At 38.0% G+C, this 25,886-nt stretch overlaps 1 protein-coding gene across 6 annotated transcripts in view; it reads left to right on the plus strand.

Annotated features, from left to right (window-relative positions):
• The window catches only part of Stxbp4 (syntaxin binding protein 4), a 150,550-nt gene that overhangs the window by 26,432 nt on the left and 98,232 nt on the right, over nt 1-25,886 (plus strand). For all 6 annotated transcript variants that reach the window (XM_052759827.1, XM_052759831.1, XM_052759832.1 and 3 more), the window contains 6 exons: nt 1,769-1,875; nt 2,042-2,261; nt 3,721-3,799; nt 9,349-9,446; nt 14,909-15,005; nt 17,901-17,992. In XM_052759827.1, coding sequence (XP_052615787.1) covers nt 1,769-1,875; nt 2,042-2,261; nt 3,721-3,799; nt 9,349-9,446; nt 14,909-15,005; nt 17,901-17,992 — 693 coding nt within the window. The remainder of the gene's footprint in view (nt 1-1,768; nt 1,876-2,041; nt 2,262-3,720; nt 3,800-9,348; nt 9,447-14,908; nt 15,006-17,900; nt 17,993-25,886) is intronic.

The raw sequence follows: 25,886 nt of genomic DNA on the forward strand, positions 1-25,886 counted from the left end.
TTGTGCAGACAGGCACAGCTGCCTGAGTTCACGGATGCAGTGGTCTCGTCATCTTCACTAGACACTGCTTCACTCCAGTTCTCTCTGACCTCTGATTCTTAGAATATTTCTGCCTCATCTTCAGCAATGTTCGTGAGCTGTCCAGGAGGGGGATGGTATAGATGTCCCATCTGTGGCTGAGCACTCTACTGACTCCGGTTAGATTTTAAGTCCAGTAACTTGAATTGTAGAGATTGTTTCAACACTATCAAAGTAAAGTGTTAGTCAGCCTTCTAGTGCTATACCATGCCCCTGAGTTAGTTAACTGACGGTCTGTTTGGAGTCACACTCTTCTATGTTTCAGTCCTTGGTTGATTGGCCCGTCGCTTTTGTCCTAAGACAACATATTCTGGCAGGATGTGACAGTGTGAAAATGCTCATCTAATGTCCAAGAAACAAAAGAGAGAAGAAGCCGCGGTCCCATAATCCTCTTTTTGGGATTGTCTCCAGTGCTTCCAATACCTCCCACTCATCCCAACTCTAAGAAATTTCACCTGCTTCCAGTAATGCCAAGCTGGGGACCAGGCTTCTAGCACACAGGTCTTTGGAGGATACTCAGAATTTAATCCTTTGTCTTTTCTGTAGTTCTGGAAATAATATTTTCTATGTTTGTAGTAGTGAGAAAAGAGAACTACCTTAGAATCTGTAAAAGAACAGAACTTTCCTTCTCAGTTGAATTAAGAGAAAACAAAACAAATGACTAAGATACTGGCCCAGCAACCACATCAATCTTGTAATTGGTAATACTGGGTCATATGTACTTGGGACAGTCATGCACAGGGCCAGCGCTTAACAAAGACAGCCAGTTAAATCAGCATGACATGGCTATGATGCTTTATGCACAGCCTAGTAGGCCTGGCCAAAGGAGGACTAGCAAATTTAATAAAGAGGATGCTTGATTATTAACTGAGATTTGGATAGGATCAATATAATAAGGTTTCTTAACCTCATTTAAAAAATCAGTGTGAGCCGGGCGGTGGTGGCGCACGCCTTTAATCCCAGCACTTGGGAGGCAGAGCCAGGCGGATCTCTGTGAGTTCGAGGCCAGCCTGGGCTACCAAGTGAGTTCCAGGATAGACTCAAAGCTACACAGAGAAACCCTGTCTCGAAAAACCAAAAAAAAAAAAAAAAAAAAAAAAAAATCAGTGTGCATATTTGTGCACGTGTGTACATTTTGTATGTCTGTGTGTGAACGTGTATGCATGTTTGTATTGTATGCGTATATGAATGTGTATGTGTGTGTGCATGTACATGTGCATGTATATTTATGTCTCTCTGTGTGTAGGTACATGCTGTGTGCCCGTGTATCTTCATGTATCCATTAACCAGAGGAAAGATGTAAGAATATTCATTCACTAAGGTAGATGAGTCTCCTATTCTGAAATATTCAGTGTGCAGTTAGTGTTTGGCTTGCTTGATCAGTCAGACTCTTATCAAGCTCATAGTACTGAGCTTTGAAAACGAGTGTCCTTTGCTGGCATACAGGCCTGTTGCCTACAGTAGGCAGGTTCATTAGCATGACAGTGTACTAATTACATGTATAAACTATATAATTTTACCTATGTATATTAGTTAACCAGGCACTATTTCAGCATTTTCTATGGAGATTCTCTAATTTTTTTACTCTGCTTATGACATTATTCATAAAAATTAATTACTTTTATTACGTTAATTTTATTAAAACTATTTTCTTTTTTTCATAATTTTCTTTTTGAACTTTTCTTTTTAGGATGGACGTTTGAAGCCAGGAGATCAACTCGTCTCAGTAAACAAGGAATCTATGATTGGTGTATCATTTGAAGAAGCAAAAAACATAATTACCAGAGCCAAATTGAGGTAACAATTTCATCCATATGATAGGATGAGTCATTTAGCATATATATGTAAATGTGGTGATTTAAGATATCTTAAAGGAAGGTTTTTATGCTACTAGAAACACTATCTTTGAATTTACTTGATTGCATTTGTTGTATGTCCTCAAAGTGATGTCTTTTCATCATAGGTCAGAATCTCTTTGGGAGATAGCATTCATCAGACAAAAATCTTACAGTGGCCATCTGGGAAATATTTGCTGTCCATCCTCATTAGAAGCTTCAGAAGACTGTGGACTTCAAACCTCAACATTTAATCCTCTTTCTCCTCCCCCTGAAACACTAATTCCAAAGACTTCATCCACTCCCAAGACTCAGGGCCCAATTTTACCTTCTTTTAAAGCAATTCAGGTAATCTTAAACTCCAGCTTCCTATCCAGTTCATAAATCCCTTATGTTTTTTTCTAATGTTGGTTAAGTCAGTATAGAATTGCAATTTCATTAATAATGCTTATTAATAAGTTAGTATTTCCTTGAAAGACTTTTTTCCTTTTTAGATTTTTAGGATGTATGCTATGGAATAATCCTTATGCACTGTAATGATTTGTTACTCAAATTGGTGTAATAAAATGCTGATTGGAGCCGGGCGGTGGTGGCGCACGCCTTTAATCCCAGCACTCGGGAGGCAGAGCCAGGCGGATCTCTGTGAGTTCGAGGCCAGCCTGGGCTACCTACCAAGTGAGTCCCAGGAAAGGCGCAAAGCTACTCAGAGAAACCCTGTCTCGAAAAACCAAAAAAAAATAAAAAATAAAAAAATGCTGATTGGCCAGTAGCCAGTCAGGAAGTATAGGTGGGGCGACCAAATTAAGGAGAATTCTGGGAAGGAGAAAGAGAGTGGAGTTGCCAACCAGACACAGAGGAAGCAAGATGAGAATGTCATACTGAGAAAGGTACCAAGCCACGAGCTAAACATAAATAAGAATTATGGGTTAATTTAAGTGTAAAAATTAGCTAGTAATAAGCCTGAGCTACTGGCCAAGCACATATAAGTAATATTAAGCCTCTGAATCAATTATTTGGGAAGTGGCCGCTGAGTATTTAGGAACTGGCAGTCAGGAGAGAAGCTTCCATATACAAAACATAGATTTTCAAGCTAATGTGTCCTTTCTTTAAAAACTTAATCAGAAAACATCAACATACAACCAGCCATGTTTAATTCTCTGCTTCTACCTATTGGAAGATCAGTACTGTGTGTGTGTGTGTGTGTGTGTGTTCAATCCTTAGTTTCTTCCCTATGCACTGAGACTAATCCTGACCATCCTATCTATAGAGAGTATTCCCCTCACCCTCGCATGTGTGTCCTGTGAAATAGTTCACCTTACTTATTTGATTCCCACAAAATGAGGAATTTCTATATCCAAATCAATTTAATTGCTTTCAGTCTGCTACATTGTCCTATTAAATCACAACTCTAAAGTAGACTCTATATTCTTCAAATTTGTGTTAGAAGTAAAATAAGACAAGAAACTTTTAGTCAATAGGATAAATTCCTTAAGGGTAAGTTCTGTTCAAGGTAGATGGTGATCGGAGGGACTGTTTTCTGTCATCCCTTAGACTGTGTCTTTTAAAAGGCAAGGGACATGGCCTTCTGTTCTGTTCTTCTTAGACACTGGAGAGCTGAAACTGTTATTACTTTCAACTCTGAACTGCCTTCTTTGAAGATGAATATACCAAAACATTAGGAGCTTTATTCTTTTTAGAATATTGCTTTGATGTCTTTAAACATTCTATTTATGTTAACATGAGCATCTAGTTTGGTCTTTGACCTACTTTAGAAAAGACACATCATCTCCCTCGTTTTCCTTCACAGACAAAACCTGGCTACAGTAAAACAGAACATACTCCAGTTACTTCTTTGGACATCAACCCTACAGATACATCTAATTCAGGTAAATTCACATTTAATTCCTGTCATTTTTTTCTTCAATTACTCTTTCTCAATGATGAATTCATAGTATGACTTTCAATAAGCCTTAAAGAAGAATATATTATTCTGTTTTTTCCTTCAGTGAATAAAAGAGCAAAATGAATATATTGCTTGGTGCTTTCTGTTAAATTTTGACTTTTGCCTGAAATTTAATTGAACATAGAGTTGAAATTTTAAGAAGTATATAATAATAATAAATTTTAAGAATTGTGTTATAATAAATGCCTGTGAAGTTGTAATAGTTAAATTGTTGTAATCAAGTAATGAAAGGCTTCTATAGTCAAGATGTGACTTATTGCCTCTTTACTGAAGTACTCATGAGATATACCACTGCACCTTTGAAAACACAATATAGATGAAACAGGACTGAAGAAAAATGGTTGTTTGTTTTAGAAGATATTGTATGAATATAAATTAGAAAGCACAGACATACTGACTTTGATACTGTTTTGAACTACCCTAAAATGACTTGGTGATTTTTTAAAAAATAAAATACAATCAAAAGTGTCTAAGCTACATATAGAAAAGGATTTTTATCAAACCATAAAGTTCTTATTGTCTCAAATATCAAGAAAAAATTCCTCCACTGAAATTAACCCTGAAAGTTAAAAAAGACAATTTAGAAACTGTATTTAATATAACTAAAAGGCTAACTAACACAATATGCTAAGTTATTATTGAAAGTGAAACTCACATGTATTAATTTTTAATGCCACTATTTTTGCTAAGAATTGCAAAATAAAGAGAACTAGTTTAGATTAAGTGCTACTAGGACATGGACAAACGGTATAGTTTAGTAGAAGAGTACATGCTTTCCAGGCGTGAAGCCCTGTATTCAGTCCGCAGCACCAAAAAGAAAAAAAGAAAGGAAAGCAAACAGCCACCATCAGTCTTCACGGCGATTTGTACTGTGTTCATCATATGTTTCCTCTGGTTGGGAGAAGTAGTTTCCAATGGGCTAGTAATTTTTAACCAAAATTATATACCTTTTAATTACTGAGCTTTAGTTATTCTTGCAAATACTATTAATTAGTATTCCTTTGACGTAATTAATGTTCAGTCTCTTGATAGACTGTTTTTATTTTAAACTGAGAATTCACATGGAAAGAAGATAGATGAATGAAGCAGGTAATCCAAGATGCAAGGTCAGTTGCTCCATGATGAAAGTCTGGGTCCTTTGTTCCTTGATTATATTGTAAAGCCTTAATTATGGAGCATGTGTGTAATAAATTTTCAATTTTTAGAGTAACCAAACTAATTAGTCCCTTTAGCCATTTGTTTAGTGTACATTTGCTAAATGCTACCTAGTTAGCAGTGAACACAGCACAGCGGGAATTCCAGAGAGATTTAGGATCTTTCTGTGAGTTACTTAATATTATTGTAAAATAAATGATGAGGTTAACATCCTCAATGATGAGATTAACATCCTCATTACTCAAATCAGAAAACATTGAAATAAATGTGTATCTCTCCATAGATTTGCATGTACATATAGATTTTCTGTTGTACACAAATAATGTAAAGATATCTACAAAGTAGACTAGGGAGAGCGTGAGTGAGAAGCTGCAGGAGATATTCAGTAGAAACAGCCAGTGATTTGCATGTTATACAGGAGAACACAGGAACAACCTGGGAAGTCTTAACCCTTGACCCTGGTTTCTTAGCTCCCTGACCCTGAACTGGTTGCCATATGGGAAAGTTACAGATTAAAGATCATGCATGTCAAGCACTTAGCATTGTGATTGGTACATGGTATATGCTCAGCACTATTTTTATTATTTATTATATTGCAGAAACGTAAGCTACTATATACTTCAGATAGCATTCCAAAGTAAGAACATGGTTTTAGAGCAGAAGTGAGGGCTTCTTGTGGGTGAGTCAATTTTATGTCTTCCCTTCAACCTCCAAAGCTGGGATACAGCATAGGACTCATCGTAGTATGCAAAACTTATTAAGAAACTTCAGTTTCCCCAAAATCAAACATTCCCTAAGTCTTAAGGGCAGCAGGCAGAAGACCATCCTAATTTAAGGAGGTGCCGAGAGCAGGAGCGCAGAGCCCAGATAGGTGAGATGCCGGAGACCCTGAGAGGCAGCTCTGATGAGAACACAGATCTGGCAATAGTAAGTAAAGTGAGAGTTGTACAATGACCATAAGAAACTATGCTCGATTTTGGAATAGGAAAGTAGTTATTGAGAAATATATTTGAGTAAGTCATTTATAAAATTAAAATATTAACATAGAATATTTTTCTAGGAATGAAATAGCATTAACTCAGATCCACATTTTTATTTCTACATAAATGCAGTAGGCGAGATTTACTGGATGGGGTTTTACACAGGACAGGGAGGAAGACCCTCAGAAGTGTTTCCACATAACTTACACATGGTATGGTAAGTCCATCAGCATAGATGTCCCATATCAGATCCTTAAGCATCACTATCTAGACTCCTTTAGTCAGTGGGTATTCATGTTAGTTACTCTTTAGTGGACCAAATACCCGACAAAGGCCTCTAAGAGATGACAAGATGACTTGGAATGATGGATCAGAGGGAATAGTCAGCATCATGGTGGGAAAGGCATGGCTAAGAAACTCCGTGACTGTGGGAGCATGCAGCAAAGCTTCCCACATGGTTACCCTATCAGGCTGCAGAGAAGGCTGAAAGCAGAAGTGAATGTAAACCATTAAAGGGACACACAGCCCTTCTGACTCTCCTCCACAAGCTAGGTCCCACATACCTAAGCTTCCCCTAACTTCTGTAACCTCCCCAAATAATCCTAACAGCTAAAGACCAAGTATTCAAATTATGAATTCACAGAGATATTTCACACTCAAACCATTGCAGTATTTTTTTAAATGTAAACAAGTTTTAATATTAACCTCAACAAAAATATATATAAGATGGCTCTTCTCTGTTTTCATCTCAGAGTTATTTGCAAGTGTAAAATTGGTTAGAATATTTAAGATCAGTATTATACATGAGTATAACTTGAGATTATCTGTCCATTATATAAATTAGTCTGAGAATTCAGAATTGTTTATTATGGCAGTAAGTTGAATAATAAGCAAGTTTGTGAGTGAACTGCAAATAAACGGAAGCTACTCCTAAGGGAGTAAGAAAGGGTGTGATTATGTTAGCAATGTGACAAGACTTCATTCCTTTACACTCAGTTCTTTAAAACTCAACCAGTGCCGATGGAGAAAAATGCCTTCTGAGGCTTTGTGTAAAATTTAAAAATTATTTTTACAGTGTTGATCATACTCTTGATCATATTCTTACACAGCATTTCCTTTCTTCTCATCCTAAAAAGAACAGAAATAGAAGATCCCCAGAGAGGAGCAAATGTGAGGTTGAGGTAGAGAGAGACAAAGAGACACAGAGAGAGAGAGAGACAGACAGACAGATATTTATGGCTTAAACCCTGAGCTGTCCACAGGCACTGATGTTGTGCCCTGCCTCTTCAAGAATGAACCTGCAGTCAGTGTGGAGAGGAAGGGAGGCAGAGGATAACGAGCTTTGTCAAGGCACAGTGCTTGCTAGTAAACCAAGGGCTGCATGGTTTTACAGCACTTCCCCTTTTCTCTTCACACAGTCTCTTTTTCAGTTTTTGTCGTTTCCATAACTTTACTGATTTTTGCCCTTATAGTCCTCTTCAAGTATCAGCTTGAGTCTTTGTACTTTGATGAAAATTTGATGATGAAAAATGTGGACTCATAGCAACACTGGTTTTTGGAGTCACTAGAGATTCAGACCATAGCATTGTGGCCTGGATGTGCAACCTGGGTCAAGTCTTTACCTTGTCAGGCCCTGGTTTGGGGGTGAGAATAACAACACCTATGCCATTGTGGTTATTATGAAGATTAATGAACTCAAGTCTAACTCATTCACTATCAGCCTAGAGGTAAAAATAGAGCTAACGTTATTTCCACCTTTTGCCATACCAGATTATTGCACTTAATCTGTAGGAAAACAGTAAACATGTGTGCCTTGGTGTATGTGGCTGTCATGTGTGTCCCCTTCTCTCTCCTCTGCCCATTGCTTTCATCTACTCAGTGACACTTTCACACACTTGAATTGAGTCATTCAAGCCCAGTTAGTTTTGGGCTGAACCACAGATAGGTTAGCTAGAGTTCACCTGAGGTTAGTGACCTTTAATTGTAGGTCAGGTACCAATTTGAAAACAGGTCTCAAAATGCAACCTTAAAGTCGAGAACAGAGGTTCCTTACCTCTTTGCTCTTCCATTCCATTTCAGCCCATGATAATCTTTTCTACCACACTTTAAGTTCGCTACAGACTTTCTCTTGATACTTAAAAATAGGGATTTAATATTTTTTAACCTCATGGCCAACAATTAGATGTCATGATAACAAAAGAGTCTTTCTTGCTGTTACCAGAATTGTAAAAATTCTGTCACACTAAAATCAACCCTTCTTAGGGTTTAATTCCATTTGGAGCTAAAAGTCAGTGACAATTTTTTTATATATACTCTTAACACCTATAAGCTATATTAAAGATTTTGCATAGAATGTTGAGGATGTGTTAAAGGTTTAGAGGAAGACTCTTTATTTTCATATGTGCTTCTTATGTTCTTAAGAAAGAGAATGCAAATCATTCTGTACTTAGAGACAGATGCTCTGAGAAATTAAAAAAAATTAAAACACTGCATAAAGATGTGACATTTCAAAAAGTTTTTTCTCTTCCTCTTGTTTCTATGTAGAACTAGTAAAATACCATTTAAGAGTGTATTTAGAACAGTGACAACTTAGATAGGAAGGATTGACATAAAATTGTAGAAATTTGTCTTTAAAAATGTGGCATATTAAATTGTTTCTCAAGGGCTGGTCTCTGGTGGCACCTAATTTCACATTCCTGCAGACACAAAAAAGCATATCTGCATAATTAAGCTGTGTTGAAAACATACAGGGAAATGGGTGAGGAGAGTATTTTCGTTAACTCTTAAAAGTCTACTTCTATTGCTAGAAATCCAGTCCTTTTGTGAAATGGAATGGGATTTTTAGCTCAGAAAGTTGCATGTCCACATCGTCCTTTAATGCGTAAGTGTTAGAAGTTACACTTAGAGGTTTTCTAGACTACTGCCACAGTTCCTGTGGTGGTACTCTTTTCCAGTCAAGGAAATATCATGGTCTTTCTGACTCGCTAATATTGTTTCACTTGCTTGAACAACAAGGCCTTTGCCTTACAGTTACCAGGGCATTGTGGTGAGAGCATCATAATAGTTAGGTATCTGTCTTTTAGGCTAACATTTCCATGAGACTTCATAATGCATAATTTACTATGCTGTATATTATATCTTTTAGCACTCAAGTAAAGCTGATTTATATGATACATTTTAGACTCACAGGGGAAATTTTCATAAAAACAAAAGTAAGACCTGCCAACTGTTTAACCAGAATTATTTTTGAACAGCAGGAGCCCAGAACACAGCTTGTCAAATGAAAAGTTCTATTCCAATTAGATCTCCAATTAATGTGCACCCTGTTGTCTTCTAGAGATTGCTCCTGCCTGGACTGATGATGATTCTGGACCTCAAGGAAAGAAGATTTCCCTAAATCCTTCTGTTCGCCTGAAGGCAGAGAAACTGGAAATGGTAAATCTCTTAAAATTTCATTTTCTTCACAAGACAGCAGGAAAGAGCTGTGTTGTGGAACCATTGGTTTCTTGAAGTAGCTTATTTAATTAAGTGAGTGACAGTTTGGGTTTCCATTATTTAATAACATTTCAATTTGGAAGTTCATACTAGTTCACTAGTGTGAAATACAAATAAAACCTTTGGTTACTAAACTGACGTTCAAATTAGTTTCTTTCTCTTTGGCTAGGGTAATGGCTCAGTGGGTAAAGAGCTTGCCATGTAAGCATGAGAAGCTGAGTTCAGTTCTCCAGAACTCACATTTTAAAAAGCCAGGCTTGTGGAGAAGTGCAGATAAGCAGATCTCTGAAGTCCACTGGCCGGTTAGTTGTACTGGTTGGCTTTTGTGGTGACTTGACACAAGCTGAAGTCATCTGGGAAGAAGGACTCTCAGTTGAAAACAAAACAAAACACAATTGTCTTCCTCAGGTTGGTTTGTAGGCAAGTTTGAAGGGCACTTTCTTGATTAATGATTGATGTGGGAGGGTCCAGGCTACAGTGGGTAGGTACTGCTAACCCTCGGCAGTTGGTCCTGGGTTCTATAAGAAAGCAGACTGAGCAAGCCATGGACAGCAAGCCAGTAAGCAGAACCCCTCCATGGTCTCTGCTTCAGTTCCTGATTCCAGGTTCCTGCCTGGAGTTCCTGTTCTGACTTCCCTCCATGATAGCATTTGACTTGAGGGCTGTAAGCTGAAATAAAGTCTTTCTTCTCAGAGTTGCTTTTGGTCATGGTGTTCCATAGAAATAGAACCCCTGACTAAGATACCAGCTTAGTCTATTTGGCAAGCTCCAAGCCAGTGAGATACCTGTCTGAAAAAACCAGGTGGAAGGTGACTGAGGAGTAACAGCCAATAATGTCCTTTGATGTCCATGCAGAGATGTGTACCCCCATATATATATATCTTACAAACTATAATCAAAATTATGAAAAAGTTTAGTAGCTTTCATATTTGGTAGCAGTAAGTGCAATGAATTAAGGCAGCATTGTTCATTGTTTTAAAAAATGAAGGATTACTAAATTATAAAGAAGAAAGTAGTCAGGTCCACATGAAATTTAAAGCTGATGGCAGTGCACTAGGAACTAACAAGAAGAGTAAAGCACTGAGCGCATCATGTACGAGAAACAGAAGACGATTAAAACAATGAAACTAAAGGTGAAAAGCACTTGAAAGTGGAGGAAGCTCCTGAGGAGCTGAGAAGAAAACTCTACCACATCTGGATACAGTGCTAGGACTCGACACCCCGTCTTCCTGTGAGATTTATAGATACTGACTTTCATGTTTGTAGAAGAATATGAAACTGCGTAGCTAGAATAAACACATTATAATTAGAATAAACATCATAATTATTCTCATCTCTACCTTTGCTCCAAGTTCCAAGTAGTACCCTTCTCATCACCAATTTAAATCTTCCTGTTGTTTAAATGATGGTCAAATCTACCTCTTTTCCCAGAATTTCTATGATTACTTGGGCAAATACTGCCATATTTACCTTTTTGTAGCACCGACTGTCATACTGTACTGCCTTGCAATCTCTTTTTGTCTTCTGTTTTATCAGTGAAATTGAATATTTCTTCACCTATAGTTCCTACCTGTTAAGCCCTCACTTTTTGCCATCTAGACGAGAACATGGACCTTTTCTCACCTGTTACTCATTTCCAGGCATAAGTACCCTAACGAAAGACAGTTCAACAAGAGGAAACTATGGGTTTTACTTCTCACAGAAGCCTTCAGAAATGAAAACCCAAATAATCCCAGAAGTCTGTATACATTTATGATTAGTTTAGAGCAAAGAGTGGCCAGTGTTGTAGGATGACTAGGCAATGGGAATGTGATACGACCTAATAGTAATAATAGGGGGAACTTTGAAAAGCTCGTTCAGTTAACAGTGTACTGTTAGAACAATTTCCAAAAGCATACAATAGATGCAAAATACACAGTATGGTAAGCTGTGATAAATTTTTAGATACAGATAACTTTTTTTTTTTGCTAACTAATTTTTTTTATTTTGCAATACAATTCAGTTCTACATATCAGTCACGGATTCCCTTGTTCTCCCCCCTCCCGCCCCCCTCAACAATTCTCGCTCATAAACCCTCCTCTTTAAGGAATAGGAGACCATGGTAAATGAAGACCACATGAGAATAGGAAGAAGCAAAGTGCTAGAGAGGTCCCCAGAAATCCACAAAGACACCCCCACAACAGACTGCTGGCAATGGTCGAGAGACAGCCCAAACTGACCTACTCTGGTGATGGGATGGCCAAACACCCTAATTGTCATGCTAGAAACCCCATCCAACGACTGAGGGATCTGGATGCAGAGATCCATGGCTAGGCCCCGGGTGGAGCTCTGGGAGTCCAATTAGCGAGAAAGAGGAGGGTTTATATGAGCGAGAATTGTTGAGACCAAGGTTGGATACAGATAACTTTTAAACATTGTATAGAGTAAAACTTAATTTGTAAAAAAATATATAATAGTTGTAAGTTTATACACATGCACCATATTCAGAGGAAAAAAAATCTGGAAAACCACACAAATTAGTAATAGTGATTGTTCCCGGAGCAGTGGTTCTCAACATCAGGAGTATAATCATCTTCCTCAGAGGACATTTAGCAATATCTACTGTTTTGGTTGTCAGTAGTGAAGACCAAATCCAGATTCCCAACCAGGACTAAAACTTACATCCTAAAACTCTATGTCCTAAAATTTAAATAATATTTCTAACCACTTATGAGTCAATTGTTGCTAGCAAACATACAAAATGTGTCTCATTTTCTTGTAACTAGAGGAATTCAAACTAACATATTTCTGATATCATGACAAAGTGAAGATGTGAAAACAACAAATTCTGTTAAGAATGTAAGAAGGTAAGATTGTTTTTATATTGCTGGCATATTTAATGAGTACCCATAGTCGAAGAACAATAGAGCATTAGTAAAGCTGAGCCTGTGATTCAGCACCTCCTCTTACACGCATGTACGGTAGAAAAATTTACATGCATCTATAAAAGAGGACATGTGTTGGGCCCCATAAGGCCCAGGCATGAGGCCCAGTGTAACTTCCTGAGCCTAGCTTGAGTTTGATGACCTGTCCTGGGACATGACTTCCGCATACAAGTGACTCAGCACTACCCGGCCTAGAATCGCCTCTGTCTAATAACTGCTGAGATGGCATCATCTCATTGGCCCGCTATCCTTACCCCATCCCCCCCATCACCCCAACCTATATAAGTTCACTCCTGATGCAATAAAGCGAGTTCCTGCTTTGAAAAGACTCCTGGCCCAGTGTGCTTCTCTTCCGTGGAATGGAGGGTCTGGGCCGTCCGACACTCACCATCCCGCTCATCCCCAGGGAGAGAACTGCTGGACCGGTCCTGCCTCTGCCCTACCTGTCGGTCAGACCAACAGACATATATAGTGTTTTGTACTAAAAATGGTGAAGTGATTATAAATGCCTGTCAATCAGAGAATGGATAATAAATTGTAATATATCCATTCAATGAAATACCACAAAATAAGTGAACTATGTAGGTAGGCAATATTGAAGAGTTGCAAAATCATTAAGTTAAGATAAAATAAAAAAATTGTAGTTATCCTTTTAGGTTACATTGTTTGAGTAAAATTTTAAATGCACAAATTAAAGTAGACATTATTTAGAGGACATATACTTACATACTAAATAATAGTAAAGAATGGACAAGAAGAATGTAATGACCTTAGGCTAGCATTTATTCTGAAGATCCATAGAGGAAGCTTTCAGCTCAATCTATAGCCTTATTTCTTGAAAATATGTGTAGATTTTAAACAAATATCATTAAATATTTTAAGATAGCCAAGTACGTAGGTGTTCTTTGTATTCTTTTAAAAAATATTTGTAACTTTTTTCAAGATGAAAAGAATACACAAATGCTAAAAAGTCTTTCTTGAATGTATGTAAACAGTGCTTCTGGCTTTGATAGGGTAGATGGATGGTTCTAAACCAACCTTAAAAACACTTTAAGAATCTTTCCTTGTCCTCGACCTTCTTTCTGTTTCCTCCACTGTGCCCAGTCAAATTGTGTGCCTCTATGTAAATGCTTTTAGTGATAGTGTGTCCTCTGTGCACTTGTGTTAAGTAAAACATTGTACCTACTAAAATTGTTTGTACATTATTCTCACCCTAAAGACCATATACTTTTTAAGGATAGAGACTGTATGTTATTTGTCAGTATCATTGTGCAGTTATGTGCCTGACAAATAGTAAGTACCAAATAAGTATTTGGTTCAAGAATTGGTGACTATTTGAACATATTCCAAATGGAGAAGATATCTGTTAATATCTTCTCCTTTAATAAATTTTGTTTAGCTTTAATGTGACTAACATTCTATGCACTCTTGCTAGAATCCAATGGTAGGGCATCCAGACAGTTCTTATACATTAAAATTAGTTTGGAATATATATAACTAGAGAATCGAGCTAGCATTGGAAACTTAATGTTCTTACCATAAAGAAGTCCAGAAGAAAATAACCAGGGAGAAGCCAAGAGGCTCCAAGTGTCAGGGACCCACATTCCAGCCTTTCAGATAGACCACCTATTCCATCATTGTTGAGGTTCCTGGTAGACCGCCTATTCCACCATCATTGCTGAGGTTCCTTGTGAGTCAAGATGCCTGATCACTTCTCTTTCCCTTCTCCCTTTTCCTGAAGGCGAAGGGGAGAACCGCTTTCTCTACTTTTGTTAGGCGACTTCCTGCATGCTCTCCAGCACTTCGCTGCTGTCTAGCACATACATAGCCCAGGACCTCATCAAAGGGCAAAGTGGGCTGCAAATGTCTTTTAGCCGGAAATTATGGATGGTTCTATTTAAGGCTAAAGATCATGGAAAAGACAGTAGAGTACAAGTAGGAGTATCTACACATTTTATTTTAAAGACAGAAGTTACTTTACCGAAGGAGAAGAGCCTGATGGAGAAATGGGTGTCAGAGAAAACTTTTCTTTTTGTTTGTGTTATATGTAACCCTAAACTAGTCAAAATTAAGAATATTTTCCATTTAACACAATTCTATCAACTTCATTTCTATCCTCAAGATAACAGCTGAATGTTTTTCATGTTTTTTGAGTGTTATCTATAAACTTGACTTCAGTAAAATTTTTCTGTTATATTTCTTCTGCAAAAATCACATAGACTAGAAAATAATTTTATTTTTGGTCCTACAGCTGTGTTTGTAAATATGGCATTAGCCAAGATATTTGCTGTGGGGGTGAGGCATGGCAGACTCGGAAAGGTAATCGTTTATAGGTAGTTAATCTACAGTCAGCAGACTTTCCGTGGGATCTAATTCTGGTCACGGTTCCCCCTGGTGATTTGTAAAATATAGTTCTAGTGAAATGTTTTACCCTTTAGAGGTTTGAAAATTGCTTCTCATAAGACCATTTCCTTTCAGGCTCTCAATTACCTCGGTATTCAGCCAACAAAGGAACAACATGAAGCCCTGAGACAGCAGGTCCAGGCTGACTCAAAGGGGACTGTGTCTTTTGGAGGTAATGTCTTAAGTGCATCGTGTTGTATTATCACAGACAGTTGGTGAAAGTTATTGTGACCCATTTTCATTAAGAGAGCTTGTTCCTCAGAGGGAGAATGAAAACTCACACCATGCTACTACAAATTCCTTAACAGGTACTTTAAAAACAGCTATTGATACTAACCTGGCTGGATCAGCAAAAGAGAGACCTGTATCAGGACCCATTAGCTCTAAATATCATTAGTTGATCACGTTCTTTTTGCATGTTTTATTTACTGCATAAACATTGCTTTAATAATAACAAAAGAAATTAGTACAAAATATACAAATTTTAATTTCACTACTAATTACATCTACTTCCTTTCCTTTCAGCTAGTGGAATAGGAAGTTTTTATTGTACTGAGTAATTATTCTTAGAGATGGCATAATGCTCCAAGGTTTTATACACTTGGCATATTGATGGTTTCTCAGTAGCTGTTATTACAAATCTATATTTATTGCAGCTTTTATAAATCTACATTTATACTTTCAAATGTAGCAATTTCTTCTCTTTTTTTAATAGGATAACCTCCACAATGGTTTGGAATTTCAATATCTATCACTAAGTTATTTTCCAAAAACTGTTTCCTATTTGTCTATTCTACTATTTGAATGTAATGGTTACCTTCTAACATTTGTTCTAAAATACACATAATAAATGCTACATTGTATCTTTTTTTTTTTTTTTTTTTTTTTTTGGTTTTTCGAGACAGGGTTTCTCTGTGTAGCTTTGCGCCTTTCCTGGGACTCACTTGGTAGCCCAGGCTGGCCTCGAACTCACAGAGATCCACCTGGCTCTGCCTCCCGAGTGCTGGGATTAAAGGCGTGCGCCACCACCGCCCGGCTACATTGTATCATTTTAAAATATCTCTATTGAAATAAAGAAATTCACTTTTTATATATGAAATGAGGAAAAATATATTTGGGGTCCCATCTTCTCTTGAAAATCACCCCCCAAATAATAGTAATAGGAAATAGAAATATACATACCACCACAACAACAACGAAATCACAACTTGTGAGGACAGAAGAGGGGTGCAGAGAAAGCAGTCCCTACATTAGTGTGCAGAGGCCGGTGCAGCCCAGGCATCTGAAGATGGAGGACTACACCCAGGGCAAGCTAGCATGGAGTACCAGCATGACTCTAGGCTGGTTTCGGCTGCACATTGAAATCAGAGTTCTTAGAAATGCTGATATGGACTTTTATCCATGCTGCCTTTTCATTTTCTCAAGCAGTGTAGCACCTATTACTTCCTTAAACTGTAGCACGAATCTCTAAAGGTCTTATTAATAAAATCAAACCCAGAGCCAGGTATTGGGGTGAATGCTGAATGATCAGAGAAACAGAACAAGCCACAGATACCTCACCTTGCCAATTCCTCAGCTGATCCTGTTTCCTCAGACTGGAAGCCTTTGAGTCCTCGTCTGAATGGGTTTCAGCTGAACTGCTGCTAAAAGCCTGACCAGCCTAGTTCCTGGTCCTCACGCCTTATATACCTTTCTGCTTCCTGCCATCACTTCCTGGGATTAAAGGCCTGAGTCACCATGCCTGGCTGTTTCCAGTGTGGCTTTGAACTCTCAGAGATACGGATGGATCTCTGCCTTCAGAATGCTAGGATTAAAGCTGTGTGTGCCACCATTTTCTGGCCTCTCTATCTATCAGCTGTTCTGTTCTCTGACCCCAGATAAATTTATTAGGATGCACAATATTTTGGGTAACACAATATCACCACATTAAACTTCCTGGGAGAAGGTACATAGTTCATTGATAAATTAAACCAGAGACATTGTGAAACTATATTTGTTAGCAGCAAGGGAATTGGGGGTTGTCTGTGGTTAGTCATTGTTCAAAACATGTACCCAGATGCTCAATGACATTTGCATCCATGTTTATAATCATAGCAGGGGATTTAAGGCGTATCTCTGAGGAATCTAAACAAAAATGCCAGCAGACCACCAGATTGTTTTCCTATAGTAAAATAATCCTTCCAGTTGACAAGGCAAGTTATGCACACGTAATTTCCAGCCAACTTTTTTAGTGCCTTATTAATTGTTAAATAAAAACTCAAAATCAAGAGTTTGTGGACAGTTGATAAAATGACATAAAATTGGAGCCCAAAAGATCAGATAAACAGAAAAAAAAAAGAAAAAAAATGGTGAGAGCAGAAGATAACTTTAGATAAACTAATTAATACCCTTAGGAAAACAAAAAAAGATGATGCACCCATGAAGTATAAGCAGAAATGTGTAAAGTCAGAACAGAGAACATTTATAAGGATCCTTTGAATTACAGTGTAATAGCTACAGTTAAAACTTACTGAGGATACATAGGTGAGTAAACATCACAGTTATGGACTGCTCTGATGTTCAGCTTGACAAGTGGCCTTGATAACTTGAGCAAATTCGGGCTGAGACAGGCTTTCTTCATCTGTACAGTAGAAGGAGGACCTGCCTCAAAGGAGTTGAAGAATGGTGTGAGGATGATCCCTAAGCACATACAGCTGTTACATAAACTGGCTGTTGCTGTTATGAAGCCTTAGATTCTTTAACCCTGAAAAGCCATGTCATAATATTGCCTTTTCTCCCCAGAAAGCATTGTGTGCATAATGTGAGAATTAGAGAATTAGATGTCTATGATACGTGTTTGCTTTATTGTTTCTTAACTGAATTATGTGACAAAGCTAACGGAAGTGTGATAAAAAATGGCTTCTCTATTATTTAAATTTATATTTACCTGTCACTTTGGTCAATACTATTTTAGGATAATTTGTGTAGGTTAATCTGAAGTTCATAATGTTAACTTCCCAGAGAAGAAAGTAATATTTGTTTAAATGAAAACGAATGCTATTTTCTTATCAAAATGTGTTAATTTTAGATTTCGTCCAGGTTGCCAGAAATTTGTTTTGTTTGCAGTTGGATGAAGTAAATGTTGGTGTCCATGAAATCTCCAGCATCTTGGACTCACAGGTAGAGTGTGCTCTCTATGTTTTATATTTTAATCGAACATGGGGCACAAGTCTTGAATGTTGTGGGTCGTATGTGATGCCCTTTCTCCAGTTTCCACTGGTTTTTAATTTCTTAAATTATTTAGTTGTTACTTATGTGGATGTATAGAACGGAGCTTGGGTCTCTAGTACTTACATAGAAGTAGACTTGAGCACCCCTAATCACAGCCCTCAGTAGGCAGACAGGATCTCTAGGACCTTGCTGGCCAATTGAGCTGAGTTGATGAATGCCAGGTTTGATGAGAGACCTGATCTCAAAAACAATGGTGGAGAACAGTTTGGAAATATACTTGATGTCAGTCTCTTACTCCATGTGCACACACATGCATGTGTGCATATATGTGTACACAGGTTCACAAAATATACACACAAGAATTCTAAGAACAGTACACATTCTTTGAAGAAATATGTAAAACTATAGGTTAATCAGAAGTTTTTTCTGTCTCCTCTTTTCTCAGACCCCTGTACTATGTTCCACCCCTCAGTTCCGCAGCATTGACAGCCTGCCGTGTGAAAAGGCATAGCATTATCATTAGCTCGCAACACAGAGTCATGTGTGTGCCCATTCTAATCTGTCTGGAATCATCATCATATATGCACAGAAAAGTGCCTATAAGTGCGTAGCCTGTTATGTGTTACAATCTGAACCATTCCCATGAGACATAATGTTAAGGACATACATTACTAAACCCACAGCTACTCTCCTCCACGTGTGTTCGCTTTCAGTTACTTGTGACAATCCCCTGCTCAGAAGTCAGGGCAACCACACTTGGGCTTTCTAAAATAAAATAGTTTTGCCAGCTTTTATGTCTTAGTAAGATAGAATTATGAAGCTTATTCACTTTACTCAACAGAACTTTGAAATTTACCTCGTCAAATCTTTTAGTCCTTTCTGTTGTGGATTGTTGGTATTTATTGTTTAAGGGAAACATTCAGCCCAAATATATCCTATATGTAGTTTACATATCACATTAACCCAGAATGTGTTCTTGTTTGTGGATGTGTAACTTCTTGTCCTTATTCCACTATAGCTTAGCAACCCATCCTTCCCTGATTTTCCTGTTGACTTGAAATGCAAACTTAAAGATATAGTAAATAACTATGTATGTAGATGTGTTCTTTGTCCCACTCTGTTCTATTCATTTACTTCTCTCCTAGTACATTATTTTTTAGTTACTTAATACTGGGTTCATATTAGTGAGCTAAGAATGTTGTTATTAGCTTCTTACTTTTGATCTGAAAATGATGTTTTAAATTATTTTGCCATGATATCAAATAAGTGTGGTACTTACTTTATATCTTAGCATTGAATTTATAGAATGATTTGGTTTGGTTATTAACTGAGTATAACTTACTTTCCCTTATTTATATCTTTGTTCTTGTTTTGAATGGCAAAGAATATGACATGTTTCATATGCATCTCAAATATTTCTATCAGATTAATTGCCAAATATAGTATACTTTGTGATATTATTATAAAAAGAATTTTTATTTTTCATCACTAGTTTTAATTTTACATGTCATGAGAATATACTGTTAGATGTGTACATTAGATGTGTACAAATATTGAGTGTCTGCCTCTTTACAATACTTTCTTGTGTTTTCCTAACCTAACTCAATCGTATATTATCCTCCTGTTTTTTGGTTTCCGGTAATAACACTTTGCAATACATCAAATAGAATCCAAACACATTAGTTTTTAATACCTATAATTGTTCTTTTAAGTTTATACATCACTACTTTATACTCAGAAATTGGTCCATTTTGTCTGTTAGCTCTTCCATTCTCTACTCTTTACACCTTGACTGATATCCTGGTAATAACTTTATATTTAGAAGTCTTAAATTTTCTATTTTAGTTAAAGTTTATAAATAAGAAAATTCCCTTGTCTTTTCCTCTGAAAATGTGCACACCAACCCACTTTTCATAATTATATTTAGAGCTCTAATTGTAGTAGTGCATTTTTTTGTTACTGTAATGAACTGCCTAAAGCCGGTTAGGTTAAGAGGTTTCTTTAGCTGCCAGCTCTACCGTCACAGATCAAAGTCCAAGATTGGAGAGGGTCCGTGAAGGGACCTCTGGGGGAGGCCTATAGGCAGATGGTATCACAAACGAAGAAGCCCTCGTGAGAATAAGTGATCACATTTGAAAACCAAAAAGCAGTGACCTTTCACTAGGCTTCACCTCCTGAAAACCCTGCACCTCATCACTGCACCCTCAGGGCCATGTCTCCAAAACATGAATCCTTTAAGAGTGAACCACATTCAAACCTTAGTCTGATTGCTTTTAAATAATAGGTCTTTTGATAGGGAGCTTCAATACTGGTATTAGTTATGTTTCTAGAAATACAGAGTGTAGCTGCATGACTAATTTATTGGTAAAAATAAATCTGATCCTCTCATTTAAATATTACCCATGCCACATTTTTTTAACATTTCAAACCCCCTTTTTAATAAATAATTTAATTTACCACTGATCATTTTACTCATCACAGTCACCCCAAAACCTAGCTGCTCAGTTACTCTAAGGAGAGTCCCTGGCTTTCTCAGAATGAAGGCACAGACTTATTAGAAGGAATCCTGTGGCATTTAGCCAGAACTGAACTGCAGAGCCCTCTTTGCCTCTGCAGATATGGGTCTTGTGCACTTCGCTACGGAACATTCCAGGCAGATCTGTCTCTTACTGCTGCCAGGTTGGTGTACCCATTTCTTGAGCGAAGGCAGTGCTAGTTCATGATGTGCCAGTAATGTCGGGACCTGTATAAGCATGCCGAGCTTTTGGAGCAGCTGCAAAGCGATGCACATGCTCTGATGAGTAATTTGTTTCCTTCTTAGCACTAGGATTTTAGGGCAGATAAAGAGTGTCGTCAATCTGCAGTACTTTGAAAGCAAAAGCACCTTGCTGATGGCAGTTGTGCAAGATGCTCTGTGTGCCAGGATTTCCTGTTGAGGCTGTAGATCAAAATGCTGTGCAATAGTCATTATTAATTTATGAAATTCTATTTGTTGCCTTCTGCTTATCATCACACAGAAGGTATTATTGTCAAGTATAAGCTTTCCTTTTTTTCTCCAATTGAATCCATAATAAGAATACAGTTTCCATCACAGTAACATGTACAATGAAAGAAGTCTCTCAAAGCACACACTGAATTCTCATTTAATATTATTGAATTCTATTTCATTAAAAATTTCATCTTGCAATTCACGAGGGGATAAAATATCACAATTTTAAAAGCACTATAAAAGTCACTCTTGTTAAGTAGCTCACCAAAAACAAATAAAAACCAAGTTATTGTTTCATATTGTAAGTCCCACAAGTATTTGAGTTCAAGAACAGTGGAATGCCTACTCTGAAACAGTCTGTGGTAGATGATGTTGACAACCTGCGAAGGTGGGGAAATTCCACTATGGCTACCCCCAGCAGCCTTAGTTTCACAATAATAGGGTCAAGTTTATAATTATTTTACGTGGGATGCCTGTGTTCTCCTTTTGTGGCTGATAAAGATGGTTGATGCATTTCTTCCCTTTTTGTGTGAAAAACAGAGAGAGGCGTGTTAGTCAAAGGTGGCACATTAGGAAGGACACATAAAGGGGTCTAGTGATTCCCAGGTCCATCTTCAGGGTGTTGGAATGAGCTTTTGATTTAAATAGAGCAAGAATTGAATCGTGGCCAGGAGGTATAAATAATTAAGTAGTCCTTAATCTGTGCCTGAGCTGTAGCACTACATGGTGGTCCTTATACGTCATCGACCTGGGAGACTGGTTGCTATAAGAGAATCTGCACCAGAGAACAGGCTCTGTATTTCAGATAGTTGTTGTCATCCTGGGATGGTGTGTCTTGTACGTTCATTGTTGCTTGGGAGTAGATCTAGTCCGTTGTCCCTGGGCTGTAAGGCATTTTAAGAGGAAAGGTTAAGGCAGTGACTTGTCTCTGTACCTTCAGCCTTGAAGGAAGATAAACTAGTTTAAGTAGGCAAAGTCAAAAAGGCATCTGAGCCAAAGTAGTAGATGCAGAATGAAATGGAATAGAGAATGAAAGACACATACACGCTTAAGCCTAAAAGTGGGAATATTACCAAGGGATATATAGTCCTCTTTTCAGGTTCTTAGTCTCATAGCTAAAAGAATTTTAAAATGGACACAGAAACTAAGCTCAAGGTCAATCTCACTGGCCTCTGAGAGGGAAAACACAGGGCAAGTGTATTGCTGGAAGTATTAAGGCAACTCCACGTAGTTAAAAGGGAAGTTTATTTTGTGGGGTAACTTACAAGTGAAGGGATAGGTTACGGGGTCCGGGAGAGGTGAAGTGCAGTCCAGTGGTGTTCTCTGGATCTCAGGTCTTAAGGGCTCCTGTCTTGGCCCTGCCTCATAGGTGTGACAGTTACCAGAAGCCTCAATGGGGGTAGTACTTCCAGGTCAAAGCTGGAACAGCTACCCACTACACAAGTGAGTTGCAGGTCTCAGCTGCCATAGGGAGAGAGATGGGTAATAGAAGGCCAAAATGCCTTGACCTTCCACTAAGCTTCACCTCCTAAAGGAGTCAGGGGTCACAGAATTAGGGTGTGGGGGAGCCTTATGAGAGAATGAAAATGCCCTGAGTATCACGACAATGAGGCTTGGGATTCTGGCCGGTATCTAGAGAAGGGAGCAAAAGAAAAAGTTATTGCTCTGTGAGTCAGAACTCAGAAGGTGAACAAGCATGGCAGTGAGGATCTGCAGGCAGCTGGATGAAGAGGAGTTCATGTGGTATGTGAGTATTTATCTCATTAAGAGGATGCTAGTCCTCCCATTTCTGCCATGCCTCTAAGTGTATGTTTCTGACATCAGGGTACCCATCTTGAGATTGTAAAACAAGGTTTTTTCCCTTATACAGAAGGTCTGCTGGCCTTGACTGGGCAAGGGCTTTTGCTGTTCACATCAAAGGGTATTGTCAACTTCTGATCAAACTATTTATATGTTTATAGTCAGAGAATGTTACTGTGTTGGTATCCATATGTCTCAAAAGGGGTCTCCAACATGGGGCATACTTGCTGTGTATATTAGGAAAGATGTTACCACTCATGGATTATACCATTTTACCAGAGAGTTGACAGAGATATGCATATTTTGTAATTGGAGCTTGAAAAGCTGATGTCCACAAATGGTCCTTTTCAGTCCCTTTCTCTCTACCTGTCATTCTCTACAGTTCCTCCTTGAGGAAAAAGGACCTTCATAATCATAGAAGAGTAGGTGGGAATGTTCAGTTCTTCATCTCCTGCGGAGTAGCACTTTAGATACTTGCCACTCATTGCTAAATAAGAGTGGACTGCAGGAGCAGAGGAGTAAAAGGCAGCCCCTTCTCTCTCTATCCAAAGTAGACTTTGTCCCAGGGATGCAAGGATGGTTCAACATAGGAAAATCTGTCAATGTAATATACCATATAAACAAACTGAAGGAAAAAAAAACACATGATTATCTCATTGCATGCTGAAAAAGCCTTTGACAAAATCTAACAACCCTTCATGATAAAGGTCCTAGAGAGATCAGGAATACAAGGAACATACCTAAACATAATAAAGGCAATTTACAGCAAGCCAACAGCCAACATCAAATTAAATGGAGAGAAACTCAAAGCGATTCCACTAAAATCAGGAACAAGACAAGGCTGTCCGCTCTGCCCATATTTATTCAATATAGTACTTGAAGTTCTAGCTAGAGCAATAAGACAGCAAAAGGAGATCAAAGAGATAGCAATTAGAAAGGAAGAAGTCAAACGTTCACTATTTGCAGACGATATGATAGAATAAATAAGTGACCCCCAAAATTCTACTAGGGAACTCCTACAGCTGATAAACTCCTTCAGTAATGTGTCAGGATACAAGATTAACTCACAAAAATCAGTAACCCTCCTATATACAAATGATAAATGGGCTGAAAAAGAAATCAGAGAAACATCACCCTTTACAATAGCCACAAATAATATAAAATACCTTGGGGTAACTCTAACTAAGCAAGGAAGGACATGTATGATAAGAACTTTAAGTCTCTGAAGAAAGAAATTGAAGAAGATATCAGAAAATGGAAAGATTTCCCATGCTTATGGATAGATAGGATTAACATAGTAAAAGTGGCAATCTTACAAAAAGCAAGCTACAGATTCAATGCAATCCCCATCAAAATCCCAGCACAATTCTTCACAGACTTGGAAAGAACAATACTAAACTTCATAAGGAAAAACAAAAAACCCAAGATAGCTAAAACAATAAAGCAACCTCTAGAGGCATCATGATCCCTGACCTCAAGTTCTACTATAGAGCTACAGTAATAAAAACACCTTGGTACTGGCATAAAACCCAACATGTGGACCAATGGAATCAAATTGAAGATCCTGACATTAATTCGCACACCTATGAACACCAGATTTTTGACAAAGAAGCCAAAACTATACAGTGGAGAAAAGAAGGTATCTTCAACAAATAGTACTGGCATAACTGAATGTCAACATGTAGAAGATTGCAAGTAGATCCATATCTGTTGCAATGCACAAAACTCAAGTCCAAGTGGATCAAAGACCTCAACATAAATCCAGCTACACTGAACTTGATAGAAGAGAAAGTAGGAAGTAGTCTTGAACGCATTGGCACAGGAGACCACTTCCTAAATATAACACCAGTATCACAGACACTGAGAGCAACAATTATTAAATGGGACCACCTAAAACTGAGAAGCTTTTGTAGGGCAAAGGACATGGTCAATAAGACAAAACGACAGCCTACAGAGTGGGAAAAGATCTTCACCAACCCCACATCTGACAGAGCTGATCTCTAAAATTTCTAAAGAATTCAAGAAACTAAACATGAAAATACTGAACAATCCAATTGAAAAATGGGCTACAGAGCTAAACAGAGAATACTCAACAGAAGAATCCTAAATGGCTGAAAGATATTTAAGGAACTGTTAAACATCCTTAGTCATCAGGGAAATGCAAATCAAAACAACTCTGAGATACCATCTTACACCTGTCAGAATGGCTATGATCAAAAACACTGATGACAGTTTATGTTGGAGAGGATGCAAAGCAAGGGGAACACTCCTTCACTGTTGGTGGGAGTACAAACTTGTACAGCCAGTTTGGAAATCAGTATGGTGGTTTTTCAGAAAATTGGGAATCAATCTACCTGATTTTGTTCATCTGGGACACTGACTGTATTTTCTGATGCATCATCATCCAAAAGTTGGGTTTTTGGATTCTGGTGGGGGCATTGGTAAATACAAATGCTATCAGGTAGATTAACAAAAAGTCAAAATGATGGATCCTGGGTTCACAAATTCATTTATGTGTCAGAAGTCATGTAAGATAACCTGTTCTGAGAAGATCTCCTTCAGTTCTCTTCCTGTGGCCCACCAAACAACAGTATAGCAGTAGGAGACACAGGATCCCTGGTGCAAGGTCTTTGTTACAAATAAAACAATGTAAAGATGGATTCAGAAGGAAAGTTGAGGACCTTTCTAGTGGAGTTCAGAGAAAGCAACACAGCAGGCCAACTGGAGATTTGGCAGCTTCCAGAAGGGAAGTGAGTAAGAGGATGAGGAAATTAATGCTTTCTGAGTTAGAGGTCAGGACAGCAGAGAGGCTAAGTGGAGGTCTATGATTGCTGTCCTGGGGAAGGAGTCATCAAAAGTGAATGTTGCTGGTGTTAGGGCAAGAAGGACTAGGATTTATGTTGTACCTGGGAAAGGAGAAAAGAGCAGAAAACGTTGCAGGGAATTTCTGCTGACAACTATGTCCTAGTTTGTTGTTTCTTAACCCATTGTTTTATTTTTATTAGTTTCATTTGATTTGGGGTTTTTTTGAGAAGCTCTCATGTAGCTCAAGCA

This window comes from Peromyscus californicus, unplaced genomic scaffold (assembly GCF_007827085.1).
Source record: "Peromyscus californicus insignis strain IS unplaced genomic scaffold, ASM782708v3 Scaffold_3__1_contigs__length_106647218, whole genome shotgun sequence".
Classification (NCBI taxonomy): domain Eukaryota; kingdom Metazoa; phylum Chordata; class Mammalia; order Rodentia; family Cricetidae; genus Peromyscus; species Peromyscus californicus.